Genomic DNA, 24,944 nt, shown 5'->3' on the forward strand with positions numbered 1-24,944 from the left:
ATCAGAACAATTGCAAGAATACTAATGTCAAGGGCAGGAACAACTTTCCATTGTATGAGAAGGGAGTGCTGACTGGTTGGCAAGTGGACTCTGATTGGTGGAAGTATTGCCGTGGCGAATGCACCAGTTAATGGTAATGGCCATTCACTGGTTCGTTACTCAGGGCTATGCCTTAACCACTTAAACAAGCTGCCTTGTTTACATTTTCAAACAAAGCTTGGCAGTTAACTATCAGTCACCATTCAGTGGTGCATTCCCCATGGCAATGCTTCTACTAAAGAGGAACCATTTGGCAACCAATCAGCACTCTCTTCTCATGTGGTATATGAAGTTGCTGGGCGGGATTCTCCGTCCCGCCAGCCGGTAAATGGGATTTCCATTGTGGGCAGCCCCACGCCATCGGGTAATGCCCGGGCGTGAGTGGGCTGCCGGTGCAATGGAGAATCCAGACAGTGGAGAATCCAGCCTTTGTTTCTTGTGATTATTCTGATGAGTCCAAAACAAAAAGCTTTGACAAAATGTATTTTCAGCAATACATGTTGATTTCTTTGAGAAAAGAGGCAAAGGGTTCCTTGTTTTGGTCACAATCTATCACAGTTGTACTTGTGGCCGAGTGGTTGAGGCGATGGACTAGAAATCCATTGGGGGCTCCCCGCGCAGGTTCGAATCCTGCCGATTACCTATAGGGCAGCACGGTAGCATTGTGGATAGCACAATTGCTTCACAGCTCCAGGGTCCCAGGTTCGATTCTGGCTTGGGCCACTGTCTGTGCGGAATCTGCACATCCTCCCCGTGTGTGGGTGGGTTTCCTCCGGGTGCTCCGGTTTCCTCCCACAGTCCAAAGGTGTGCAGGTTAGGTGGATTGGCCATGATAAATTGCCCTTAGTGTCCAAAATTGCCCTTAGTGTTGGGTGGGGTTACTGGGTTGTGGGGATAGGGTGGAGCCGGTGCAGACTCGATGGGCCGATTGGCCTCCTTCTGCACTGTAAATTCTGTGAAAAAGTTTACCTTCTCTGTGAAAAATGTGAGTCGATGCACAATACCACAAGTACCAAAACTATTGTGGTTTTTGAGAACTGATTTTAGGCTGCAGAGATTTTGGTGTCAGATAATAGTCCATAATTTATGTCAGAAATATATATTCCTGAGTAAAAAGGGGTCAAAGATACGCTAATAAGATCTTAACACCAAGTGGCGAATGGTGTTGCAGAAATAAGTGTAAAGATTATGAAGAAGTCTTTGCAGAAATCTTTGCAAGGTAACAGGTTGGGCAACAATTTTCATATTTCTCTTTGACACAAGTTAGACAATTTTTTTGCTCTTTTACAAAATAATCCCACAATCTAAAAAAAGTCTCTAATATTAAAAAATAATGTTTAGACACACTCCTGCGTGTTTTGTTTGTTTAAGACTGATATCAACAGGAAAATAATACAAAGTGACACTAAACCTGGATACCCAAGGGATGAAACTTAAGAGATTTCAGCACTGGTCAGAAGGTCAAGATGGAGAACAACCAATGTGATAAGTGTGTGGCTGGAGTTGTTGTGTAGACCTCGGTGCATTCACACACTATTGAAGACTGGAGAGAGATTGTCTCAGTTTTGATGTAAATCATTTACTTGAAAGAGAAATGTGACAAAGGGTGAACATGATGAATCTCCTATAGTCCAAATTCTTCCCACAGTCTAAAGTGAAAGTCAAAGGCAAATTCAAGTTTGTTGGTATCACTGAATCTAACCATCGCCCCTTGACATTCAATGGCATTGCCATTGCAGAATCCCCCAAAATCAACACCCTGGGGATTACCATTGATCAGAAACTGAACTGGACTAGCCACATAATACTGTGGCTACCAGGGCAGGTCAAAGGCTAGGAATCTTAACTTGACTAACCTATCTCCTGACCCCCCCCAAAACCACAAAGCACAAGTCAGGAGCGTAATGGAATATTCTCCATTTGCCTGGATGTGTTCAGCTCCATCAACACTCAAGGAGCTGGGCACCATCCAAGACAAAGCAGCCCACTTGATCGGTCCTCCTTCCACAAACATTCAAACCCTCCACCACCGACAAACAGTGGAGCCATGTGTACCATTTACAAGATGCACTGCAGTAACTCACCAAGGTTCCTGAGACAGCACCTTCCAAACCCAAAACCATTACCATCTAGAAGGACAAGAGCAGCAGATGCCTGGGAACCTCACCACCTGGAGGTGGTCCTCCAAGTCACTCACCACCCCAACTTGGAAATATGTTGCCATTCCTTCACTGCTGCTGGAACTCCCTCCCTACCAGCACAGTGGGTGTACCTACACATGAAGGAATGCAGCGGTTCAAGAGGCAACTCATCATCACTTTCTAAAGGGCAACTAGTGATGGGCAATAAATGCTGACCTAACCAGCGACGCCCACATCCCGTAAATGAATAAAAAAGAGGAATCCCACCTGTGGAGCAAAGAGTCAGGGGGTGGGATTTTCTGGCAGGAATGTCTGGTCCCGCTGACAGTGAGCCTTGTGCCATGGGATCCCTGGTGGCGGAGGGTGTGACCAACAGGAAAGCCCATTGATAGCAGCGCAACCGGAAGCCGCTGACCAATGGCAGGCGCCACGGGGGACATAAAGACAAGTCAAACAATGTTGCAATCCCAATCATTAAGTGGAATTGGTCGTCAGACTTCAGGCTTCGCACGGTCAGAGATGTAGTGAGAGGAGAGTCAAGCCAACGGAATGTTCTGAAAATTTTTAGCAGCATGTGCATGTTGCTGGCTAGGCCAGCATTTATTGCCCATCCTGAGCTGCCCGTGGGAAGATGATGCTGTGCTGCCTTCTTGAACCTCTGCAGTCCATGTGATGTACGTACGTCCACAGTGTTGTTAGAAAGGGAGTTCCAGGATTTTGACCCAGGAAACAAAATGGGTTCATTAGAAGTATGCAGGCTGGAAGAAGGAAAAATGTGTCCTTTTCAGGTGGGATTCTCCATCCGTTTATGGCAGCAGGATTATCCGATTCCGCAGCAGTGAACGGGAGATTAGACCGAGAGCCAAATTCTCCGTCCTCACTAGGAGCAGTGGAATCATTGATAGAATCATAGAATGTACAGTGCAGAAGGAGGCCATTCGGCCCATCGAGTCGGCACCGGCTCTTGGAACGAACACCCTACCGAAGCCCACACCTCCACCCTCTCCTTGTAACGCAGTAACTCCACCCAACACTAAAGGCAATTTTGGACACTAAGGGCAATTTATCATAGCCAATCCACCTAACCTGCACACCTTTGGACTGTGGGAGGAAACCGGAGCACCCAGAGGAAACCCGCGCACACACGGGGAGAACGTGCAGACTCCGCACAGACAGTGACCCGAGCCAGGAATCAAACCTGGGATCCTGGAACTGTGAAGCAATTGTGCTTACCACTGTACTATTGTGCTGCCCGGTAGCAGGTCGGACTCGCAATGAAGGACTCCGGCCTTGATTACTGCTTGCCAGTTGATGATATTTTTGTTTCACACATAGGGCGCGATTCTCTGGCCACATTGCGCTCTTGCTCAAGCGTAACGAGGCTGGTGAATAGCAGAAGCCAAAAACGAGATCTGCGCCGGACGGCAAACAGTTTGCGATGCAACCGGCCCGCTCCCGTAGATGTAATATAAATTTTGCCGTAACTTGGTGAGAAACCAATTATCACCACTTAAGCCCCATTGCCATACAATTAACGGGAGCAACCCCTTACCTAACAGCCTCCCATCATTCAGCGGCCTCCCCAGCAAGTGTTTACGCTAGTGCCATTTCGTACTCCTTTTGAAAAACGTGAAACTTGCGGAAGGACTTCTGTGGGGAGTCGAGGAGGTGAGTAGCCATCTTTGCTCACAGACAAAGAGACCGGGGGCACTGGGTTTGCCACACCAGTGCTCGGCGGGGGTAGGGGGACCCTCGGCTGGTGTTGGGGGTCTCTTCGAAGGAGTGGGCTGCCATGGGGGGAGTTGGGGGTGGAAGGCTCTGCGGGGGCCAACCAGGGAGCAACTGCACGTGGCACCAACATGCCAACCCTGGATCATGGTTACCCATTCCAAGGGTAGCACTTATTCCTGCCCGTCTGCCCCAACGACCACCCGTAATCCTCACCGACTGCTGAGGCCTCTGGCTGCACGGCTGAAGGCTATTGCCAATAGGGAATTGGCAACCATGGTTAAGTGAGCACTTCACACATGTCAAGTGGATTCCCATGGGTGGGCAGGCCATGTAGCATGTGGGAGTCATTGCCCAGCATCCCAGTCACACCTTGATATCTGGACACTGTGCTTGATCACTGCAGGAGGCAACACCGCACACGCAACATCTAAACACCCAGGAAATGAGACACAGCTCTGGGGACATGTGCATGAACGGAGGTTGGGTGGGTACCAATCGGAAGGGGGATGCCTGGAGAGATGGGAAAACTGTCAATGTATCAGCCCGCATTGCAGAAGAAAGGGATAATAATCTTTAATAATGTTTATTAGTGTAACAAGTAGGCTTACATTAACATTGCAATGAAGTTACTGTGAAAATCCACTAGTCACCACAGTCCAGCGCCTGTTCGGGTACACTGAGGGAGAATTCAGAATGTTCAATTTACCTAATGCATGTCTTTCCGGACTTATGGGAGGAAACAGGACAACCCGTATGAAACCGGCGCAGACACCGGGAGAACGTGCAGACTCCACACAAACAGTAAGCCAAACCGGGGATCGAACCGGGTTTCCTGGAGCTGTGAAGCAACAGTGCTATCAACTGTGCTATTGTGCCGCCATAACAGAGGCATCATAATGGTTGTGCAAAATGGAGTTTAATGTGCTATACAATACCCCACTCCCGGTAGTGCTGCACCCAACCTCCCTCCCCCGGTGCCCTCTAGGTGTTTCCCCAGGATCCACAAGTTGGAGCTGCCTACCCCGTCCCGTAGCCCTCGATGCCCCTGGCGGGCGTCCTCTGGGGCAAGAGGGCCGCAACGCACGTGCACAGTCATGCTGCCCTGTCCCATGTGCTGACCTTGACACGTGACTTCATCAGAGGGGTGGAACTCGGGGTAGCTGGTGCCCACCATCGCAAGCAGTGCCCCGTCCTGCCACTCAGTGCCCAAAAGGGCCTGGGGTACAACTTGGGTCAGAGGGGCAGCTGGATCGAGCCCCGACTGCCCCTGCATCATCTGGCTCTGTCAGCCCTGGCAGATCCTTAATATCTGCAACATGGTGTCGACGCCCTCTGCGATCCTCCTCACTAACTGGGTCATGCACTGTAGCGCCACGGCAATGCCCATCTGCGACTGGGACAAGCTCGGCAATGTCTCGGCCATGCCCATCTGAGAGCGGGACACATCTCACAGAACCTCATCAAGGTTAGCCTGGTACTGGCTACCAATACCCTGATCCCGCCTTTCCTCATAACCCTTGATCCCTTTCGCCCCAAGAGCTATATCTAAGTCCTTCTTGAAATTACACAATGCTTTGGCTTCAACCACTTCCTGTGATAGTGAATTCCACAGTTTCACCTTTTTCTGGGTGAAGACGTTTCTCCTCACCTCAGTCCTAAAAGGTTTACCCCATATCCACAAACTATGACCCCTCGTTCTGGACTCCCCCACCATCAGGAACATTCTGTCTGAATCTACCCAGTCTCCTCTTGTTAGGATTTTGCAAGTTTCTATGAGATCCCCTCTCATTCTTCTAAACTCCAATGAATATAATCCAAACCGACTTAGTCTCTCTTCCTATGACAGAATCAGCCTGGTAAACCTTTGCTGCACTCCCTCCATAGCAAGAACATCCTTCCTCAGATAAGAAAACCAAAACCTCACGTAATACTCCAGGTGTGGCCTCATCAATGCCCTATACAATTGCAGTAAAATGTCTCTATTCCTATACTCAAAACCTCTTGCAATGAAGGCCAACATACCATTTGTCTTCATTAATGCCAAATGTACCTGCGCGCTTACTTTCAGTGACTGATGCACAAGGACACCAGGTCTCGCTGAGTATCACCTCTCTCAATTTATACCCATTCAAATAATAATCTGCCTTTCTATTTTTGCGACCGAAGTGGATACCCTAATATTTATTCACATTATACTGCACCTACCATGCATGTGTCCACTCATTCAGCCTGTCCAAAACAGGCTGAAACATCTCTGCATCCTCCTCACAGCTCACCCTCCAATCAACTTTGTATCATCTACAAATTTGAGATAATACATTTTGTTCCCTCGGCCAAATCATTAATATATAATGTGAACAGTTGGGAGTCCTAGCACAGATCCCTGCGGTATCCCACTAGTCACTGCCTTCCAATCGGAAAAAGACCCATTTATTCCAACTTTTGACTTCCTGACTGCTAACCGATTATCTACCCATCTCAAGACAATAGCCACTTTAAGAGACCTTGAGAGCCTTCTGAAAGTCTAAATAAAAAACATCCAGCAGTTCTTCCTGGTCAACTCTACTAGTTATATCTTGAAAGAATTCCAGTAAATTTGTCAAGCATGATTTCCCCTTCATAAATCTGTGCTGACTTTGTCTGATTATACCACTGCTTTCAAAATGCTGTGCTGTGAAATCCTTGATAATGGTCTCCAGCAACCTCCCTGTTACCGATGTTAGGCTCACTGGTCTATAGTTCCCTGTTTTCTCTCTACTTCCCTTTTTGAATAGTGGTCTTACATTAGCTACCCTCCAATCTGTAGGAACCATTCCAGAGTCCTAAGAAATTTGAAAAATGACCACCAATGGATCTACTATTTCAAGGGCCACTTCTTCAAGCCAGAGTCGATCTAATCCAGGAAACAGTCACCATTAAGCAATTTAAAAACATTTTAAAATATTTCACAGGGCAATAATTCCAAACAATCCCAAACCAATTTTTATTTTTCAATATTTCTAAAACCATTAACATACTTGTATTTATAGAAAGGACTGCCACAGGAGTTGCTTTCTAATGTATAATATAACTTCAGTCTGTTTGACCATTTTGCGAATTCATAGGAAAACTCTTGAGCAGAAACACATTTTGTTTCATATCAACATACGTAATGATGCGATATTGCATTCTTTCACGATTTCTGATTTTATTTCTATTCTATTGCACAAAGCAGAGCAAATGAGATTTATTTAAATAAATGCAAAAAGCTCTGCTTCCAGTCTCTATGTTTGGGTTAAATTTCTAATGTTTGGAAAGAATTCACAGAACAGTCAATGTTCTCCCAACATTAGAAATGTAATAGGTGGGTTTAGTATCCAACAGGAACAAGATAGCAACTGCCCACATATTGTTCATCGACAACCAACAGAAAGAGTGCCATTTTCTAGCAGTAATTAGCACTGGATCTGAACCCAGATCACACATGTGAAAGGGCGTTGGGCTCACTCACTGTGATAGCCAGATCTCAGTTACAGATTGTTTCTGACTGATAAGTGTCAGAAGGAAACAACTTATCGTTACACAAATATTTTCAAATTACAAGATGTATAAAGTAAGCCAGGATAAAGTTGTGAAATCACTTTGAATAACTTTGTATCATCTGGGAAAAAGTTACTGTAAGGAAAAGCCAGTAAAAGTTGGGATACTGGTAGTGATCCAAACTGGTCTTGCAGAATTTGAAATGGAATTCCAGTTTGGACCAGGACCAATCAGTTTCGAGTTTCACTGTTCCTTCTGAATTCGCCCTTTTCAAGACATTTGTCTCCTTTATATTGACCTGAGTGAAGGCATGGCACCAAATTTACTTGGTCTCAGCATTTCTAAAAGGTGACGTGAGCTACTTTTGGAGAGATTTGAAGGAATATCATATTAACTCAATATAAAAATAAGTAGCAAAATATCTGACAGACACATAAACAGAATAAAAATAAGGTTCAGAACACTGAGAGTTACACGCAATAGACACACAGGCATTGACACTGAAATAACACAGACCGATTGAATAATTACTTTGCCTCAGTATTTACCAATGAGACTAACATGGTGCACATGACATCAGAAGAGATCAAAAAGGATACAAAGATGTTTAAAATCAAAAGGAGATAATTGATAAGTGATTAAACTCAGTGAGGATAAAACCCCTGATCCGGTAGATAGAGCAATCTTAACGTTAATGGCAAGATAATGGAATCCTAACTGAAGGAGACGGAAGAAAAATCTAGTGCTGAACTCCACAAAGCGCCAGATTTCCTGACCCCCACTTAAAAGCAAGAGGTGGGAGAGCACACTGAGGGGAAGAGGTGGGCCATCAGATGCCACCCATTGGATTTCACAACCCCTCCCTACCAGACTTCGGTCAGGAAGCGTTAAATCCAGTACCTGGAAACTAAAATAATGAATAATTAGCATGGATTTCCAAATGGGAGTTTGTTCTGGACTCATCTTATTGAATTCTTGGAAGAAGTAACAGAGAAGGTGGTTAACAATAATTCAGTAAAATTTAACTAAAAATGCCTTCAATAAGTTACCATTCACCGTTTTAATTCAGGAAATGCAGTCGTTATTCCACTCAGCGCAAGGAACTTTGCACAGCAGTACAATACTAACCAGATAATTTACTTATTTTAGTGCCATAAAGTGAGAGACACCTAAAAGAAACCCTGGTTCAACATGCAAATTCTGTGTGCAAAATGGAAGGACGCTCGGTGTGACTGTTGATTTCCCCACACCTAGTGGTGCACAAGGCATATGTCCATCTGTTCCCAAAGCTAGTTTTTCCTGAAACAGGTTACTAGTCTGTCACCAGAGCTTGAGAGGCACCAACACTCCCCATCAGCCCTGGCTGACTGGGGAGCGGGGGGTGGTGGTTTCCGGCTGTTCTCGCCAGTAGTACCAGTAGTATCTTCCAGCAGCAGGGGATGGAGCCATTGGGAAATCCCATTGACAGCAGCAGGATAAGAAGATCCCACCACCGAGAAACATGCATGGGGGTACGGACATCCCCCCGCCCCCTACCTCCCTGTCCCCAGGAGTTTCTTGTGCGTTTTTCACCTGCCATTGACTTGCAGGAAGGCTTTTGCAAGTTGATACTCAACCTGCGGCTGTGGTATGGACGCAACTTCCTTGATGATCAAGACCTGGATGGAACTCAAACCTGGAGCTCCTGGTTCAGAGGCAAGGATACTACCCACTGCGCGACATCACCTCCATACTTGTTGCAATGTCACCCCCATATTTAAATAGCTGGCTATGGTACACCATCTTTATTCATCCAGTATAATGGTTATTTGGATGAGATGAATATTATATCATCAATATTCAATGCCTTCAGAAGAGAAAGGGAGAAATGTAAGAAAAATCACACAAGCACATTAATTCATAGAATCATAAAATTTACAGTGCAGAAGGAGGCCAATCAGCCCATCAAGTCTGGACCGGCTCTTGGAAGGAGCACCCTACTTAAGTCCACACCTCCACTCTAGCCCCATAACCCAGTAACCCCACATCACATTTTTGCACATTAAGGGGCAATTTAGCATGGCCAATCTACCTAACCTGTAAAACTTTGGGAAGAAACCAGAGCACGCGGAGGAAACTCACGCAGACATGGCGAGAACGTGCAGATTCCAGACAGACAGTGACCCAGACTGGGAATCGAACCTGGGACTCTGGTGCTGTGAAACAAAAGTGCTAATCACTGTGCTACCGAGCCGCCTCAGTGCTAAATTGAAAACCCATTATGTAGATCTTATCATTACTTAACCTGTATTACTTGAGTATACGTATATATATAATAGAAAAATGAAATGTAAACCAAGGAGAAAAGAATGAAAACTAACAATTGCAATATCTAAGAAATAAAAAGTGCCCAATTGTTCACTAATGTTACCATAGAATCATAGAATCGTAAAATTTACAGTGCAGAAGGAGGCCATTCGGCCCATCGAGTTTGCACCAGCCCTTGGAAAGAGCACCCCACCTAAGCCCACGGCGCCACTCTATCCCTGAAACCCCATAACCTAGTAACCCTATCCAACCTTTTTGGACACTAGGTGCAATTTATCATGGCATGTCATGTTTTAGGAAGTTTTGGACTATGCACAAAAAAAGATTTGAAAAGACAGAGAATCACTGTTAAATATTGGATTTGTAAAGCAAAGTACACTCACAGAAATTTAAAACAAGTCCTAGACCATAGGTTCTCAGAATGCTAATGCACCATCTCTAATGCTGGTTTAGATTGAAGGAGGGGTAAGGTCACTGAGGGAGGAAAAATTAAAGGTAACAATGACCAAGTGACAGAAACAGAAGAGAAATGGGTGAGGGAGACAGGAATAATGGCTTGGTTCTGGAGGAACACTTGAATTGCGCATACAACTGGACAAAGAGAAAATTTGCATTAAGAGGTATAGAAGGAAGAGATTAGCAGAGGTTCATTGAGGTCATTAACAAAGGCCAATAACATCTAGACTTAAAAGCGTACACTTATGTTACACCCGCTGCATCTATGCAATAAAACATCAATTGGTATTTATGAAAGATATTCAGCATATCAAGTCCATTCTCACTACACCAACCACATACAACCTCTCTCCACTTATTTCACCTATTGATGGAAATTTCTATGAATACTTTCAGATCCCAAAATTTAACTCCTTAAAACCAGAATATTCATTCCACCACTCATTGCTGAGACCCTGGACATGCTGCCTTCACATACACCCACTCCATTCCTTTAGTCCTTTCCAAGAACCAAATTTGTATTCCATTACATATCTGATCATCTCGGTCTACACTGCTCCCTATATCTTTGATCAAAATATAAATCTCCATAATTTTAGGTTTGAACCACACAATGGTGGCTGGTTAAATTCTGAAATAAACTTCCAATACTTCACAATATTCTTTAAGGTTAATGCAAAATGATAAGAAAAGAGAAACTACACACCAACTAGTCACATATTTGTCCTCTGTACTTTAAGTGCCTTTAATTTCTCTTGTTGTGTCAATATTAATAGCGTTAATATTCCTGGCTATTTCGCAACCAGTTTGCAAGTCATTCTTCATGTCTGCGTGTGTGTTTTTCCCTTCACCTTCCTTATATTCTGCTCTTTTCTCGATGCTGTTCATCTGTATTATTGTCCTGTTCTGAAGGGTCCAGTTGATGTGTTAACCTGCCTGTTCTCTCTGCAGTTGTGCTAAATAGGGCCATTTCTCAAAAACCAATGGATTCCCAGTGCATCAAACCAAGACTGATTGATTTTTCCTCAATGGAAGCAATTTGACAAATAGGACAATTTCATTTCAACCATGGTGTCCCAATTAATAGACTTTTGCTATCAATGTGTTCTGAAAATTATGATACCGTGAACAGACAAAAACAGTCAGTTCTATCCCCATTTCATTACAAAAGAATCAGAACATCACTAATTCCCTAATTGGTAATGAAATGTCTAATTAACAAAGGCAGCCAATTATCCGGAGAAATTCTCCTTTTCTCGAAAAGCTCTACTGCAGCGTTGTTAAGGAGGACAGACCTTCGACACAAGCTTTGAAAATCTGTCAACCTTCTACGACCGGCGAGGTAACCTTGGGCCATTTCGGGCAGGAAAATCAGTGCATATCACGTCGGCCGATTCCTATCGCAATACTCCTGCACTTAGCCATTGTATTTGATGGGGGGTGACTGGCACAGCATTGAGAGGGGCAGGGCCCAAACATACCGGCAGCTCCAGCTGCTCAAAGAATGGAGAGCCATTTTTAAACGCCCCCTCTCACCCCGATATCAGAATAATGCTGCAGACCCTCTTCTCACCGGCATCAGGTCCCTCCCAGTCACCAGCATAAGGCCCACACCCAATTGCCAGGATTACGCTCCCTCCTCCCAATCACTGGTACCAGTGTAACCCCCCCACCAGTTGAGTGACATCCTGCCAAGGGGTTGTCAAAGCCCCCTCCCCTCTTGTATGCCCTCTTCAGCCCCCCACTGGCTATGCCAACTCAGTGAGCATTGCTAGGGCCCATGGCCTGCTGCATGGTTATCACATCTGGGGCTGGATTCTCCGTAGCCCCGCCCCAAAATCGCATTTGGCGCGGGGGTGGAGAATCCCCGTTTACATGGAAATCGTAGTCGGCGCCGTTCATTTTTGAAAAATACTGCAAAAGAACTTAAATCATGCCCACGCCTCTGCATAAGCCCTCTCCTCACATCTACCTGCCCGGGTCCTCCACACCCCCCCCCCCAAAAAACACCCTCCCCTCCACACACATACCTGCTCCCCAACAACGCCCTCTTAAATTCCGCCTGCTCCACAACCCTCTTCGCGTATTACAGCACTGCCACTGTATTACAGGTACCAACCACCCCATACACCATTGTCAAACTCGGGGGTGCGACCCGCGGGTGCGTCGCGTGCGTGTCGGGAGAGTCGCAGAGCCGTCCGTCGCGGCGCTCCCGATCGCGCAAATCTTCGCGCAACAACTGCAGCAGCCGGGTGTTAATAACGACGGCTGCAAGTGGCCTTCAAAATGGCCGCGAACATGTAAAAAAAATGCGGCTGCACGGCGCATGCGTGCCAGATAATCAATGCGCATGCGCAAAACTATGCGCATGCGCGCCAATGATCGGGCACGCATGCGCAGTGCGGCCGTTTTTTTTTAAAAGGCGGCATCTTTTTGTTTTACAAGCTCGGGGCGGTTTTATTCATTTTATTCGTTTATTTTATTCATTTAATTTTTATTTTTTTCATTTTATTTTTATTTTTTTCATTTTATTTTTACTGTTTTTTACAAGTTCGGGGGGGGGGGTTTATTTGATCACGTTTTACAGGAAAAAAATGCAGAACTTTGGACAGATGGAGACTCCATACTTTCCGACACCAGAAGGCTTCACCTTCATCCAACAGGTTCCATTGGAGGAGCGTGTACGAGGGCCAAAGGGACCCCAAACTATTTCCTCCATTTTTGTCAGCAACAAACAAGGTAAGAAAAAATGGTGGGTCGCCCAGGTCGTCTGGCGTGGGTCGCGAAGGTCGGCCAGCGTGGGTCGCGAAGGTCGGCCGGGTTGGGTCCCGAAGGTTGGCCGGTTGGTAAAAATGGGTCCCCGGAAATTTTTTTTGAAGAACACTGCTCTACACTACCTGCGCAACCCATTTCCCACAAACATCCCTTGCACATGTGCACACACCTCTCTTTGACAGAGATCACCGTCCTTTGTCACAAGCACCACCCCATCCCAAGCACACACTGCCCACCTCCACATACCCAGCTGCCTTCACATACACCCACTCCATTCCTTTATGCAGTTTTCTGTTGTGGAAATAGCAGCAACAGCTGCAAACACTGACGTACCTTAAGAGCAGCAGGACAGAAATGCAAGAAGGTCAAATTAAGAAAAGAACCATTAAACGCAAATAGCTCATCTATTCATTTGAACTCATCTGTTACATTTGCTCAGAATAGTTTTCATTTCTCTCCTACATTGTCCTCAAGCCCATGTCCTTCTATTCCCTGTTTAATCAGGAATATCTCTACCTCTTTTTTTAAATTCAATGTCTCGGTGCACATTTTCTGCTCTGGAAAGAAATCTAATTTGAGCATTGATTTTAAATTATACACAGCTCAAACTTTCTCAGATTATAATAAGGTCCTTTAGGATTCCTCTCCCCATCTCTAAAATAATTTAAAAATGCAATATAATACTTGAGATTATGCTGTGTACATATTGTGATATAAATACGCTGTACATTTGGATAAAACTTATTTGTCTCATATTTTAGCAGAGTAATTAAAACAGTCGAATAGTTATTAGTGTAGCAGAAGGGAATTACATTCAACTATATTAGTCACACAATAATTTTCACACTGCATAATTTCAAGATCATGTTGCCTATGATAAGTACACAATCTAAGACACATTCCTATTTGTACAAAAAATAGCTTTACAATATCAAATTAGAAAAGAATTACTCCTAGTTCGATTGATTTTTCATGAGGTAACGAGTGTGCCTGGTGCAGTATGGAGCCCTGCTGAACAGGAGTGTCTCAGAATTTAGTCTCTGCTCTGTGTAGGTTTGCTGATTTCAATAAGGCAGCCATAGCAGCAGTACATTGGCTTAAAAATTGGTTTGGAGAAAAGATAAAATCAGCCAGGATTCCTGCTCCAAGGCCAGTTACCAATGAGAATGAGAACATGGATATCAGATGATAAAAGGGCACAGCACACTTCTGATACTCCCCAAGGCTCCACAGCTTGAAAACAACAATGTCTGAACTCACACAAGAGGTAGAATGATTTTAGCTCATTAATGTTGGTTAATCAGTGGTTTTAAAACCATACTACAATATTTTTGACTTTAAAATTTAGCTGTTTTATATAAATGGAATATTAAATAAAGGTTATCTGACCGATGCTTGACTGACTTCTCAAGAAAACAGAGGACATAGTTCAAGTCTGCTTCGTTATACATTTCTGAGCATTGCAACATGGTTTGTTATAAAACAAAGAAGGAATATTATGAGCCGAAGCACCATTTACTTCCAACAGATTCTATTAACATGGTAGCTGGTGCCAAGACTGCCAGCACTTTGCACTGTCAGTCCAATGTGCTGATCACATAAGTGACACTGTCGTTCACAGATCAATACGGAACCAGATGATCATTACTTGAGCAACCCGTGTGGAGCTTTGGATGATTGCAGTCACTTCAATGCACCTTGGATGCTACTAGTTTCTGTATTCAGGGAAAAAAAAACACCACGGTCCCTTCAGAACGTTTGAAAAATCTCAGGGTCTCCTAAAGTTTAAAAGCTGCAAAACGTTCAAATAAAATGGTGATTGATAAATATTTCAGGCCTGTGCAATGCTCTTCGTACAGGTGGGAATCCTGCCGTCGTGATGGCTAAATAACTAAATCAGCCTTCAGATTAAACCAGTCATTTTAATGTTGAAAAATTTGCCATTATAAAACTCTAAAATAATCCTATTAAATGTCCTCTAAGTGTGACCTCTGTAGTATTTTCTGTTTTATTATGTTACATAACGATGACTTGAACAGAACAGTTTACATCATATCAGTGATGCAGCTTGAGCAACTGAGTGACATTAATTGGTCATGCTTATGTGTAGTTTCTATATTTATTCCCCCCCCAATTCTTTTTAAAAAAATGAATATTCCATTGGCCATTTTAACTCCTTTACCACGGTACAAAACATAGTAGCTACTCTGAAAATTTAGATGGAAATAGGCATTAGCAAATATAAAATAACACCCAAAACATGGAAAAATTCATAATATAAAATAAATAGTTACTAACCATGCACAAACAAGTATGGTCGAAAACAAGAAGGACTTGCAGCTTACACTTTATCTAAGCAATAATAGCACAAACTGCACAATTTATAATCACAGAAAAAATAAACAGGGAAGGTCACCGTGATCAATACTGGATACATGACTTCATAGAATACAATTAGTACTCATGAATGGAGCATAGTAATAGTTATTTCCTCCAGCTATGTGATGTATCCCTGTGGTGTTGAGTTCATGCATGACATGCATCACTTGTTTCTAATTAGACAGTTCTGTACAATACATTCATGCGTTCGTGCAAATTTACAACTGTCAAACCTAAATGCTGTCATCTATTTCCTCTTTCTGTGTATTCTTTTTACAATTCTCCCATATCTCCAAATGACAACAAATCTTCTTTATATTTTTTTTATACAACTGATTAATTGTCATTTACATCTGGAATATCAGCATGAAAAGAGCACTAAAAAGCTCAACATTATTGTCCATGCTTTCTTCCAAAACACTTGTATGTTTCACAGCGGGAGAGACATTGTTAGTTCTAAACGTTATATGCACTTCCTCGGCATGTGCACTTTCTATTTTCATTAGAAAGCTGAGTTCAACATTCTGTTGCAGGATTTTTAGCAGAAGCCTATGGTCTCATTATTTACATCAGGGGCTTAACCACCGCTGTCAAGGTCCTCATCTCCGCATAATATGCTGTTTTAAATCACACGCTATATTTTCAGCATTTCACTTCAGGAAGCCTAGTCTGAAAGGGAGTGCGTGACACAATCATATACTCTGTGAGGTCCCTCTGCATGGTAAGGCCCATTGTGCCAGTAAGAATCGCACACTGTTTGCAAGGAGTTAATTTCTGAAGCAGAAGAGTTGTTATCCCTTTTTCTTGATCTCTTGCGGTTTCTCAAGATAAACACCAGCATTCCAACAACTGTAAAGGCAGACGTAACAAAGACAAGTAAAAGGCCAGGTACCAGCACTGAAATTGAAACTCTGCTGGTCTCCAAATAGGGATTTACATGAGTCCCTGTCTCTGTTGTTATGGTAATGTTACTTGATGAGGAAAACGTTAGATGAGTTTTTGAGTACAATTCCGGGCACATCAGCTCATTGCTTATTGACTTAATATCTCTGTCCCAGAATTGTTCAGGAGATGCACATTTTAATTCACTCAGAACCACATCAGTGCCCATCCTGTCAACCCACTGCTTGAAAGCTATGATGTTACAAGAGCAATCCCACGGATTTCCATGAAGGTCGATTTGCACAACCGATGTTAGCTGATTCAAAACACCAGTGACTGGGAGATACATAAAATAGTTGGTGTGTAAACTTAGCTTGGAGAGGGAGACAGTAGAAAACACATCTACAGGCAAAGACTTCAACAGATTGTTATGTAAAAACAATTCTCTCAGATTTGGAATCCCATTAAACGTGCCTGGTAGGATTAACTGAATTAAATTGAACTCCAAATTCAGGTACTCTGTATTTTGCAGACCCGCAAACATATCTGGCATGAGTGTTTCCAAGTTATTATTATCCAGATACAGCCAACGCAAATCAGTGAGATTAAGGAAAGTGTTGTTTTCTATTAACCTTATGGCATTATTTCCCAAATCCAACAAAGTCAACCTGCTGTAGTCCAGGAAGTGAGTCTTCCTAATGATTTCTATATTGTTCTGCCTCAGAAAGAGTTCCTGTGCTTGAACTGGTCTGGGCTGAAGGTCAGCCATACTCTCAAGTTTACTGCCCCTGCAGTTTATCTCAAGACCTGATTCAGGACTATTGATAGAACAGCTACAGGCTGTTGGGCATCCCGCTAATAAAAGGGGGTCACTACTGCCATTTGGTACAACGGAATTGGCCGAAGTTCTTGTCCTCTGCAGGTTGCCGCGTGGATTTGATTGATTTGACGCTGAAGTTGGCGACCTGGGATGCTGAAAGGCAGGAGTTGGGGGCAGCCCAGAAGCCCCTTGAGCGGGTGGAGCAACAAGACTTAAATCATTATCCATCTTCCAGGGACATAAATCATATTTGGATGTTTCATTCAGGTCGTTTCCTTGTAATCGCAAGGGTGCCTCGCAAACTACTCTTCCGATCAAGGCTGAATAAGAGTTGAGTTCCAGCCATTCTTGAAGGGAAAAAACAATATAGGTTGGAGATGATCCTGATAGTTTGTTACAACAGCCATTGTTATTTTGTTGCCATTTTGTTAAAAGGCATCACAAAAATATCTTATCAAAATGACTGTGCAAAGTATTGACATAAAGGGTTCACATTAAACACCAACATCAATTCTGACCATAATTAACACAATTTAATCCTAGTCAAATTTGCAATAGATTGGGAGCATTCAGAACCTTGGAGGTTTCATCACCCCGACTCTCAATTTTACCTTTGATGACAAGTGGCAAAAGTAACAAAGCATGAAATGAAAACTATCAAGAGCATAAAACTACAACTTGAGGATGGTACGTGTGCTGTATTGCTCAAGGCTAGAAGAGGCATCTCCAGAGAAGGCTACATACAACTGAAACTCTTGCATGTTAGGAACTGGAGCTGAACAGTCTCATCGATTGACTGATCTCCCCTTTATCCCTCTCAACCCATTCTGGGTGAACAGTGTGCGGGTCAGTTAAGACTGTATTGTTCTGTGCTACGAACTCGTGTTCACTTCAGACTTGGCACAGATTGTCAGGGCTTAATGCCCCCCCCCCCCCCCCCATCGCCCCAGCTGCCTTCACTTAACACAAACAGACCACACTGAGCAGCTCAGAATTCAACCAATTTTACCCAACTCTGCCATCTAGTGTATCCAATTGTTAATCATCGTCATTAGCCCTCTAACTCTCTCTCTCACCCACCCCCATTGAATTGCAAGGCCAGACTTCCCACCTCACCTCACCTTTAAGGGGCAGCAGATCACAAGTGCAGTCCCATGGGTTGTCCTCCAGCAGAATCTCGGCCACCCGGGGGATCAGTTCCAAGATGCCTTCGTGGGGCAGGGTCTTGAGCCTGTTGCCCCGCAGGTCCAGGTGGGTGATGGGCACGTGGTAGAAGAGGTTAGCGGGGAGCGAGGTGATGAGGTTGTCGTTGAGGATCAGCACCTCCAGCGCGTTGAGGTCGCGGAAAGCCTCGGGGTCGATGTCCCGGAGCAGGTTGAAGTCCGCCTGCAGGTACTCCATGTCGTCCAGCCCCAGGAAGGTGTGCCTCCGGAAGCCTTTGATCTTGTTGTTGTTGATGTGCAGCCGCTTGACCAGCTGCAGCCCCAGGAAGGCGCCGGGGATGATGTCGTGCAGCCCGTTGTTCTCCAGGTGCAGCGTGACGGCGTTGTAGAAGTTGGCGAACTCGTTGGGGAAGAGTTTGGACAGCGAGTTACTGTGCAGGAAGAGCTGGTAGAAGCGGGAGGTGGGCGCACTGAAATGCTGCACGTTGGAGAGCCCCCTCCTCTCGCAGTCGATGTGCAGCACCCCCTCCACCTCGACGCAGGAGCACAGCTTCTCGCACAGATCCGTCGTCCTGTTGCCCCAAGCCAGCCCCAGCACGATTTGCAGCCGCACAAACCAAGACAGCATTTTCACACCGCGACACTTGGCTCCCATTTCATGCCATGAAATTGATTCGACCGCTGCACCACCTCTCTCCCGAAAATAAAAATGCAGTGGAACAGATCCGGGGCCGGGGAGGTCTGGAACAGTTGCTTTATCAATGCAGCCGGCAGTGTGTCGGTATGCAACGCAAACCTTCCTAAGACGGATAGGCACAAGCAAATAAACAAACAAAAAAACAAATCAGGCGTTGCAATCCATTCTGCTCACACTTTTTTGTTTTGGTTCCCTCGATTCTTCGCTCTGTTTTCCCCTCCCTCTCCTGCAAGGCGATAAGCAGCAGGTCATCCAGATTCTCTCAGTTGCACTTGGCTCCTGGTCTGATGTCCCAGACGTTTCGCTGACCGTTCAGCACAGCGCGCCCGAGAGAGAAATTCTGCAATCTCCGCATATTCCGCCAGCCTCCTTCTCCCCACTCTCTCTCTCTCTCTCTGTGCAGGGGGGAGTCGCTAATAAACCCTCCTCTGAATCGTTCCGTTCCACTTTGGTGCCTGCTCGAAGAACTGACACCCTTCTGCCGGAGCCGGTGGTGGCTACAAGAGAGGGACAGAAAATAATTCCTGTCTGGTCGGTGGGGAAAGGTTGGGAGAGTGGAGAGGAGGGTTTGGGGGAGGGATGGGGGTGGGGGATAGATCAATGCAAACACAGATCCAGCCAACACTGCCACCAAAACTGGCGATCCGTTATTTTTTCTGATCCTAAACAGATTTGGAGCAGAACAACTTCCCCACCACCACCCTCGCCACCTCTGCGATCTTTGCTGGCACAGTAGATATTGGACGATGTGTTATTTGATCCAGAACTCCGGTTCAATTAGAGACAACGCATCAACTGAGTCTCAGTCAGGGGTAATTATCTCTCGCTATTTCTGTTTCATACAGAAAACTCCTTTGATTTTCACCCCCTCTCTCTCTCTGTCAGCACTGCCTCTCTCCCGGACAGTTTCCGCAATGGTCTGGATCAGAAGGGATCCTTTGATGAAAGGATTGCTTAACACAGCTCTCAGCACGTATGTGTGTCTGGCTCTGGTATGTGCCTATGTACATTGGCTGGAATGCGTACACGCAGTTGTGCATTCGTTACGTGCAACACTCCAGACGTGTGTCAGTCCCACTTGCTCCCCCCCCCCCCCCCCCATACCTAAACTAGACGCCTTCCCACGTAACTTTTTTTTTAAATCCGCTGTGTTGGAGGGGAAGAGGTGCAATGACGTTGCTGCAACAACTTTTCTTTGTGATTGGGGAGTTGGGATGAGAGAGCCTGTCTTGCAATCGCAGCGAAACTTCACTTTGCTAATAAAAAGCACGGTTTGAGCTGGACGCTGATCCGGCAGCTCCGCTCCTGCAGAGAATCGCAACGCAATGGGGACACCGGCTGGAGAACGGGCTAACAGAGCGAACAAAAGCTCCAATTATGTGTGTGTTAAAAAAAAACTGGGATCCACGGCGGGGAAGGGCTCAATCGCTCTCAGTCTGCCAGAACACAGCTGGATGTTCAGTTAGATACCTTTACTCTCTGTGTCTCTCTCTCAGTCGCTCTCTCTCGTTCTGTCTGTCTCTGTTTTTCTCTCTCTTTTGCGCTCTGTGTCTGTCTCTGTCTGCCTCTCTGTGTGTCTCTCTGTCTGCCTGTCACTCTGTCTCTGCCTCTCTGTGTCTGTCTCTCTGCCTGTCTGTCTCTCTCTCTCTGCCTGTCTCCCTGCTTCTCTCTCTGACTGTCCCTCTCACCGCTTCTCTCTCTGTCTGTCTGTGTACATCTGTCTGTCTCGCTCCCTGCCTCTCTGTCTGTCTCTCTCTCTGCCTGTCTGTTTCTCTCTCTCTGCCTCTCTCTCTATGTCTGTTTGTCTCGCTCAGTCTGTCTCTCTCTCTTTCTGTTTCTCTCTCGCTTCTTTGCCATGATATTGGAAGGTTTCCCCCATCGCCTGCCCCTTCTCCGAAAGCCGAATTAGCCGTGTGCAACCAGGAAGATTGTTGATGTAACTCAATTGTAGCGAATTACTGCCGCCTTCCATTGGAGGCCGGACAGTTAAAAAGCTGCTGACAATGGCAGGGAACTCCGCTCCCAAGCAACTCTTGCAACGTGCAAGGGTTCCTGGGCAACAACCGTCTGATCGCTTCTCTGTCCTGGTCTGAATTGCATCGTGGCGCTCGAACGAGAAGGGCAAAAAAAAATAACTTATTTCCTCCCCAACCGAGTGCAATTGAATCTATTTATTTAATGCTGTCATTTTTCGTAAACTGCAAGGTTGCTATTTTCATCTTTGAAATCTTGAGAGGGGAATGAGATTGGTTCTTACTGTCGGTGTGCAGACAATCGGATCTGGAATCTGTAAAGCAGGCAAGAGACCGCTATGAGTGCAAAACGAAAATGTGGCGATTGGGGAAACACAGGAAGGTTGTATTTAATAACCCGAACTGGACTAGGGAAGAATTTGCAGGAATCCTGATTTCCGATGTCCGGGTACAGTCTGCAGGATTGGAGGAGAGGGGGAGGGGGTGCAGAATGATATAGTTTGCTGAAAATAATTGTCTGCAAATGATATTCAATGAGAACTGCTTAATGCAAAATGCCCTATTAGCAGCAAACTCACCAGTTACAAAAAAAATAAAGCTTGGACATTCCTCCGCATTAATGACAATTGGTCAAAAATAAAGTCACTTTCATCAGCCTCCCTGGAGTTTCCATTAAAAGTTGAGCTAATTAATACAAAACAATAAAATAAACTCGCGTAAGTTTTTGTTTTCAAAATAGCCATATTACTAATTTAATTTACTGAAGGTTCTTCAGCATTTGATCAATATATTGACACGCACCACAAGTTAATCCGCCGAGTAGATTATTTATAGTTTTGCAGTCCTACCCCGTTTGGCCAAAGATGCCTTTTGTCTTTCTAATCCCGCACTTGAGATTTGCTACAAATCACACAGATGCGGAGAATTCCTGATCTACAATAAAAAATGCTGCGAGTGAGAATAGATTCCAGAAGACAGAGAGATGCCCTAGGAGCCTACGCCATCCCGCTGCAGCAACTGCAAAGGCAACCTGGACCAAATGAAGATTGATGACAAACAAGGAAAGTTAATAATGAGAGGGTAGAGGCTGATACAGCACATGCAGCCTGCACAAGAGCGATCCATACAGGAAGGCTTTCGCCACCTCTGCATTACTCAGCTCTTTCCACCTTATGTATATGACCCGAGCTGAACAAAAATATACATTTTGTTTGTTTAAAAAAGTCTCGTTCTCTGCAAAACCAGCCTCCTGGTAAGCATTATTAAAATGTAGTCTGCTGCAAAAGTCATCATGCTTGATGCAAATGGTTTATTGGATTGGCTCTTGAAGCAGTCTGCTGAAATTAACCATGATGACTACGGTCTATATTTAACTAATTTCAGAGCTGATGCTTTATATTGCCAAAGGCAGCTAATGTTGTGTTTCACTTTATTTCACCCCACACTGTACGCAGATCAGCGAGTATTTGTAGCATTAATTATAGTCAAGCTACTACTCTTTTGAGATTCTACAAAAGCTTGCATTGAAGAGGCTCTTTGCTGCAATATTGGATTTAAGACAGACGCTCGCATTTTGATTTGGGCCCGTTACTGGCGTTTTTATTTGGAATAGCAGGATGGAGAGAGGTAGAAGTCACTTGTGTGGGGGGGAAAAAAACAAGTAATGCTCCCTATTTGCACAGTGCAAAAATACTTCCTGGTGGAACGACAAGTATAGTAACAGTGAGGATGGTATCGTCCATTGCACCAATGGAGGAAGATAATCTGGACATGAGGGGACTACATGGAGGTGAATGGGACGGAACTTTAAAGTAACTTTTATCATAGAATCCCTACAGTGCAGAATTCAGCCCATCGAATCTGCACTGGCTCTGAAAGAGCACCCTATCCAGGCCCACTCCCCCCAACACCCCATAACCCCGCCTAACATTTGGACACTAAGGGGCAACGCAGCATGGCCAATTTCTTACTGTTGGGTTACCTGGTTCAAACTGACTCTTACGTGTTTCTGCTTTCTCAGCATGGGCTGTTGATTGCTCAGTAAAAGCTTTTATGCTTCATTACAATGCAGGCAAAGTTTAACATGAAACTAAATCTATAGATCTACAGGCACCTTAGTTTAACATGAAGCTGAACTGAAGTTTTAACCCTTTTTTAGCACACAAATGTAGAAGCACAAAAAATAAACTTAAACTTATACCCTCTTTCAAACACACAATAAATTACTTAAAGTATCTCTATTTATTAACGTAAGTTACTTGTTAATAATTCTACATATATTTTTTTAAGTCATTTTCAGTTGTTCAGAATCAGGTTATTCACAGGATGCAGACTAGGCATTAGCTAAAAATGCGTATTTTTTGTGATAAAGCCATTTTCAACTGTAGTAATAAGACTGAACTGGCTACCATTCTTAAATATAATTAGGAGTATTTCAATGCAATTTAAAACAAAAAGTATTTTCAAAACATGGCCCCAATTGTGTTAATTCGTAGAAGATTTAAGGTTCACTTAGTTCAAAACATGCCATATTACTTTATATATCTCGATCAATTCTTTCAAAGGAAGTGCTCCCACTTAATTTCACTTATATTATTCATCGGTGGCACGGTAGCACAGTGGTTAACACTATTGCTTCACAGATTCACAGTCGCAGGTTCGATTCTCAGCTTGGGTCACAGACTGTGCGGAGTCTGCATTTTCTCCCCGTGTCTGTGTGGGTTTCCTCCAGGTGCTCCTGGTTTCCTCGCACAGTCCAAAGATGTGCAGGTTTGGTTGACTGGCCATGCTAAATTGCCTTTAGTGCCCAAAAAGATTAGGTGGGGTTACTGGGTTACAGGGATTGGGTGGAGATGGGGGAATTAAGTTAGGTACTCTTTCCAAGGGCCGGTGCAGACTCAATGGGCCGAATGGTCTCCTTCTGGACTGTAAATTCTATGATTCTATATGATCTCATCTCATCCCATTGCTAGTCTGTTCCACACGTCTATCATTTCTTTTGTGAAACATTGATATCTAGACTGTCTCCCTGAGCTCAGGTTAATGCTTCACATTACAGAATATGTGGTTAGGCGTGGGGGGTGGGTGGGGAATGAAGACATTTCATGGCAGTCACCCTTAAAAAATAACAATTACAATTTAAATGAATACTTAAATTTTATGATTCAACCTTTCAACTTGCATGGGAGATAAAAGGCAAAATGAGCAGAGACGTGGAACAAAAGCTCTGAGTTGAATGCAAGTCGGGGTAGAAGGTCAGGGTGGGTGGTGAGGTGAGAGGTAGTCAGTCTGGACACTGGCGGCATGAGACTAGGAACAATGTACATCTCAGTCCTCATCAGGGTAAGCCCTATCAGTTTTCTGCCTGAACCCGATGGGCAGTTGGCAGTTGGGATAAAACAGCACTCAGGTAAGTGATTCTGAGGAGATTTGGGTGTGTCCCGGACCTCATGGTATGGGTAGTGGAAGCCCAGGATGGGGGATGCCGCAGCATTCCCTGTGGGTGCAAAAGAAGATCTTGGCCCCACAGGAAGCGGGAGGGGGGGGGGGGGGCACAGCCCCAGCTCTTCTTTCCAAAAGGTTAGCCTGAAAGGCTTCCCGTTAAAACTGCAGTTACTCTCCAATGAGTTAATTGGTACTTGCTGTGCGTAAATAATGACAAACTCCTGAGCCTCTGGTTGGTGTCCCTCATGCCTGCTTATTAGAAAAGGGTAAGATTGGAACCTGTTGGATGTCAGCAGGATTGGTGTGGATATGTTCTATGGATAATTTTAATTGCCCAGCTGGTTTATGTTGGATGAACAAAGTGAAAATCAATCCTCTTGTACCTGCGCACCACTCAAACTCCCTGTATCGTGCCTCGGATAGAGATTCTGCTGCATGAGTTTAATACATGGAGGAATGCTTCCTTTGCCAATCCAGATATGGGTCTGGGGGAAAATACTGCAGCGTGCTTAGCAGTAATGAACATCACTGCTGAATGCACTGCCAGCATATCTTGAGACCAGATGCAGAAGATAATCACACTTCTCAAGAAAGCTACTCATTTGCAGCTACCCAACA

At 44.6% G+C, this 24,944-nt stretch overlaps 1 protein-coding gene and 1 non-coding gene across 2 annotated transcripts; one reads left to right on the forward strand and one right to left on the reverse strand.

Moving 5' to 3' along the window:
- The first annotated feature begins 599 nt into the window (after positions 1-599).
- On the forward strand, positions 600-681 carry trnas-aga (transfer RNA serine (anticodon AGA)). Its single transcript has one exon. It is a non-coding gene; the product is annotated as a tRNA-Ser (tRNA).
- Positions 682-14,947: 14,266 nt separating this feature from the next.
- Positions 14,948-19,939, reverse strand: LOC140391573 (SLIT and NTRK-like protein 1). The gene is made up of 2 exons (XM_072476217.1): positions 18,171-19,939; positions 14,948-17,396 (listed from the first exon to the last, which is right to left on the reverse strand). Exons 1-2 carry the CDS (start codon positions 18,865-18,867, stop codon positions 16,012-16,014), a joined length of 2,082 nt encoding a protein of 693 aa, XP_072332318.1. The 5' UTR covers positions 18,868-19,939; the 3' UTR covers positions 14,948-16,011.
- Between the last annotated feature and the right edge of the window lie 5,005 nt (positions 19,940-24,944).

The sequence above is a fragment of the Scyliorhinus torazame genome, chromosome 15 (assembly GCF_047496885.1).
Source record: "Scyliorhinus torazame isolate Kashiwa2021f chromosome 15, sScyTor2.1, whole genome shotgun sequence".
NCBI lineage: Eukaryota > Metazoa > Chordata > Chondrichthyes > Carcharhiniformes > Scyliorhinidae > Scyliorhinus > Scyliorhinus torazame.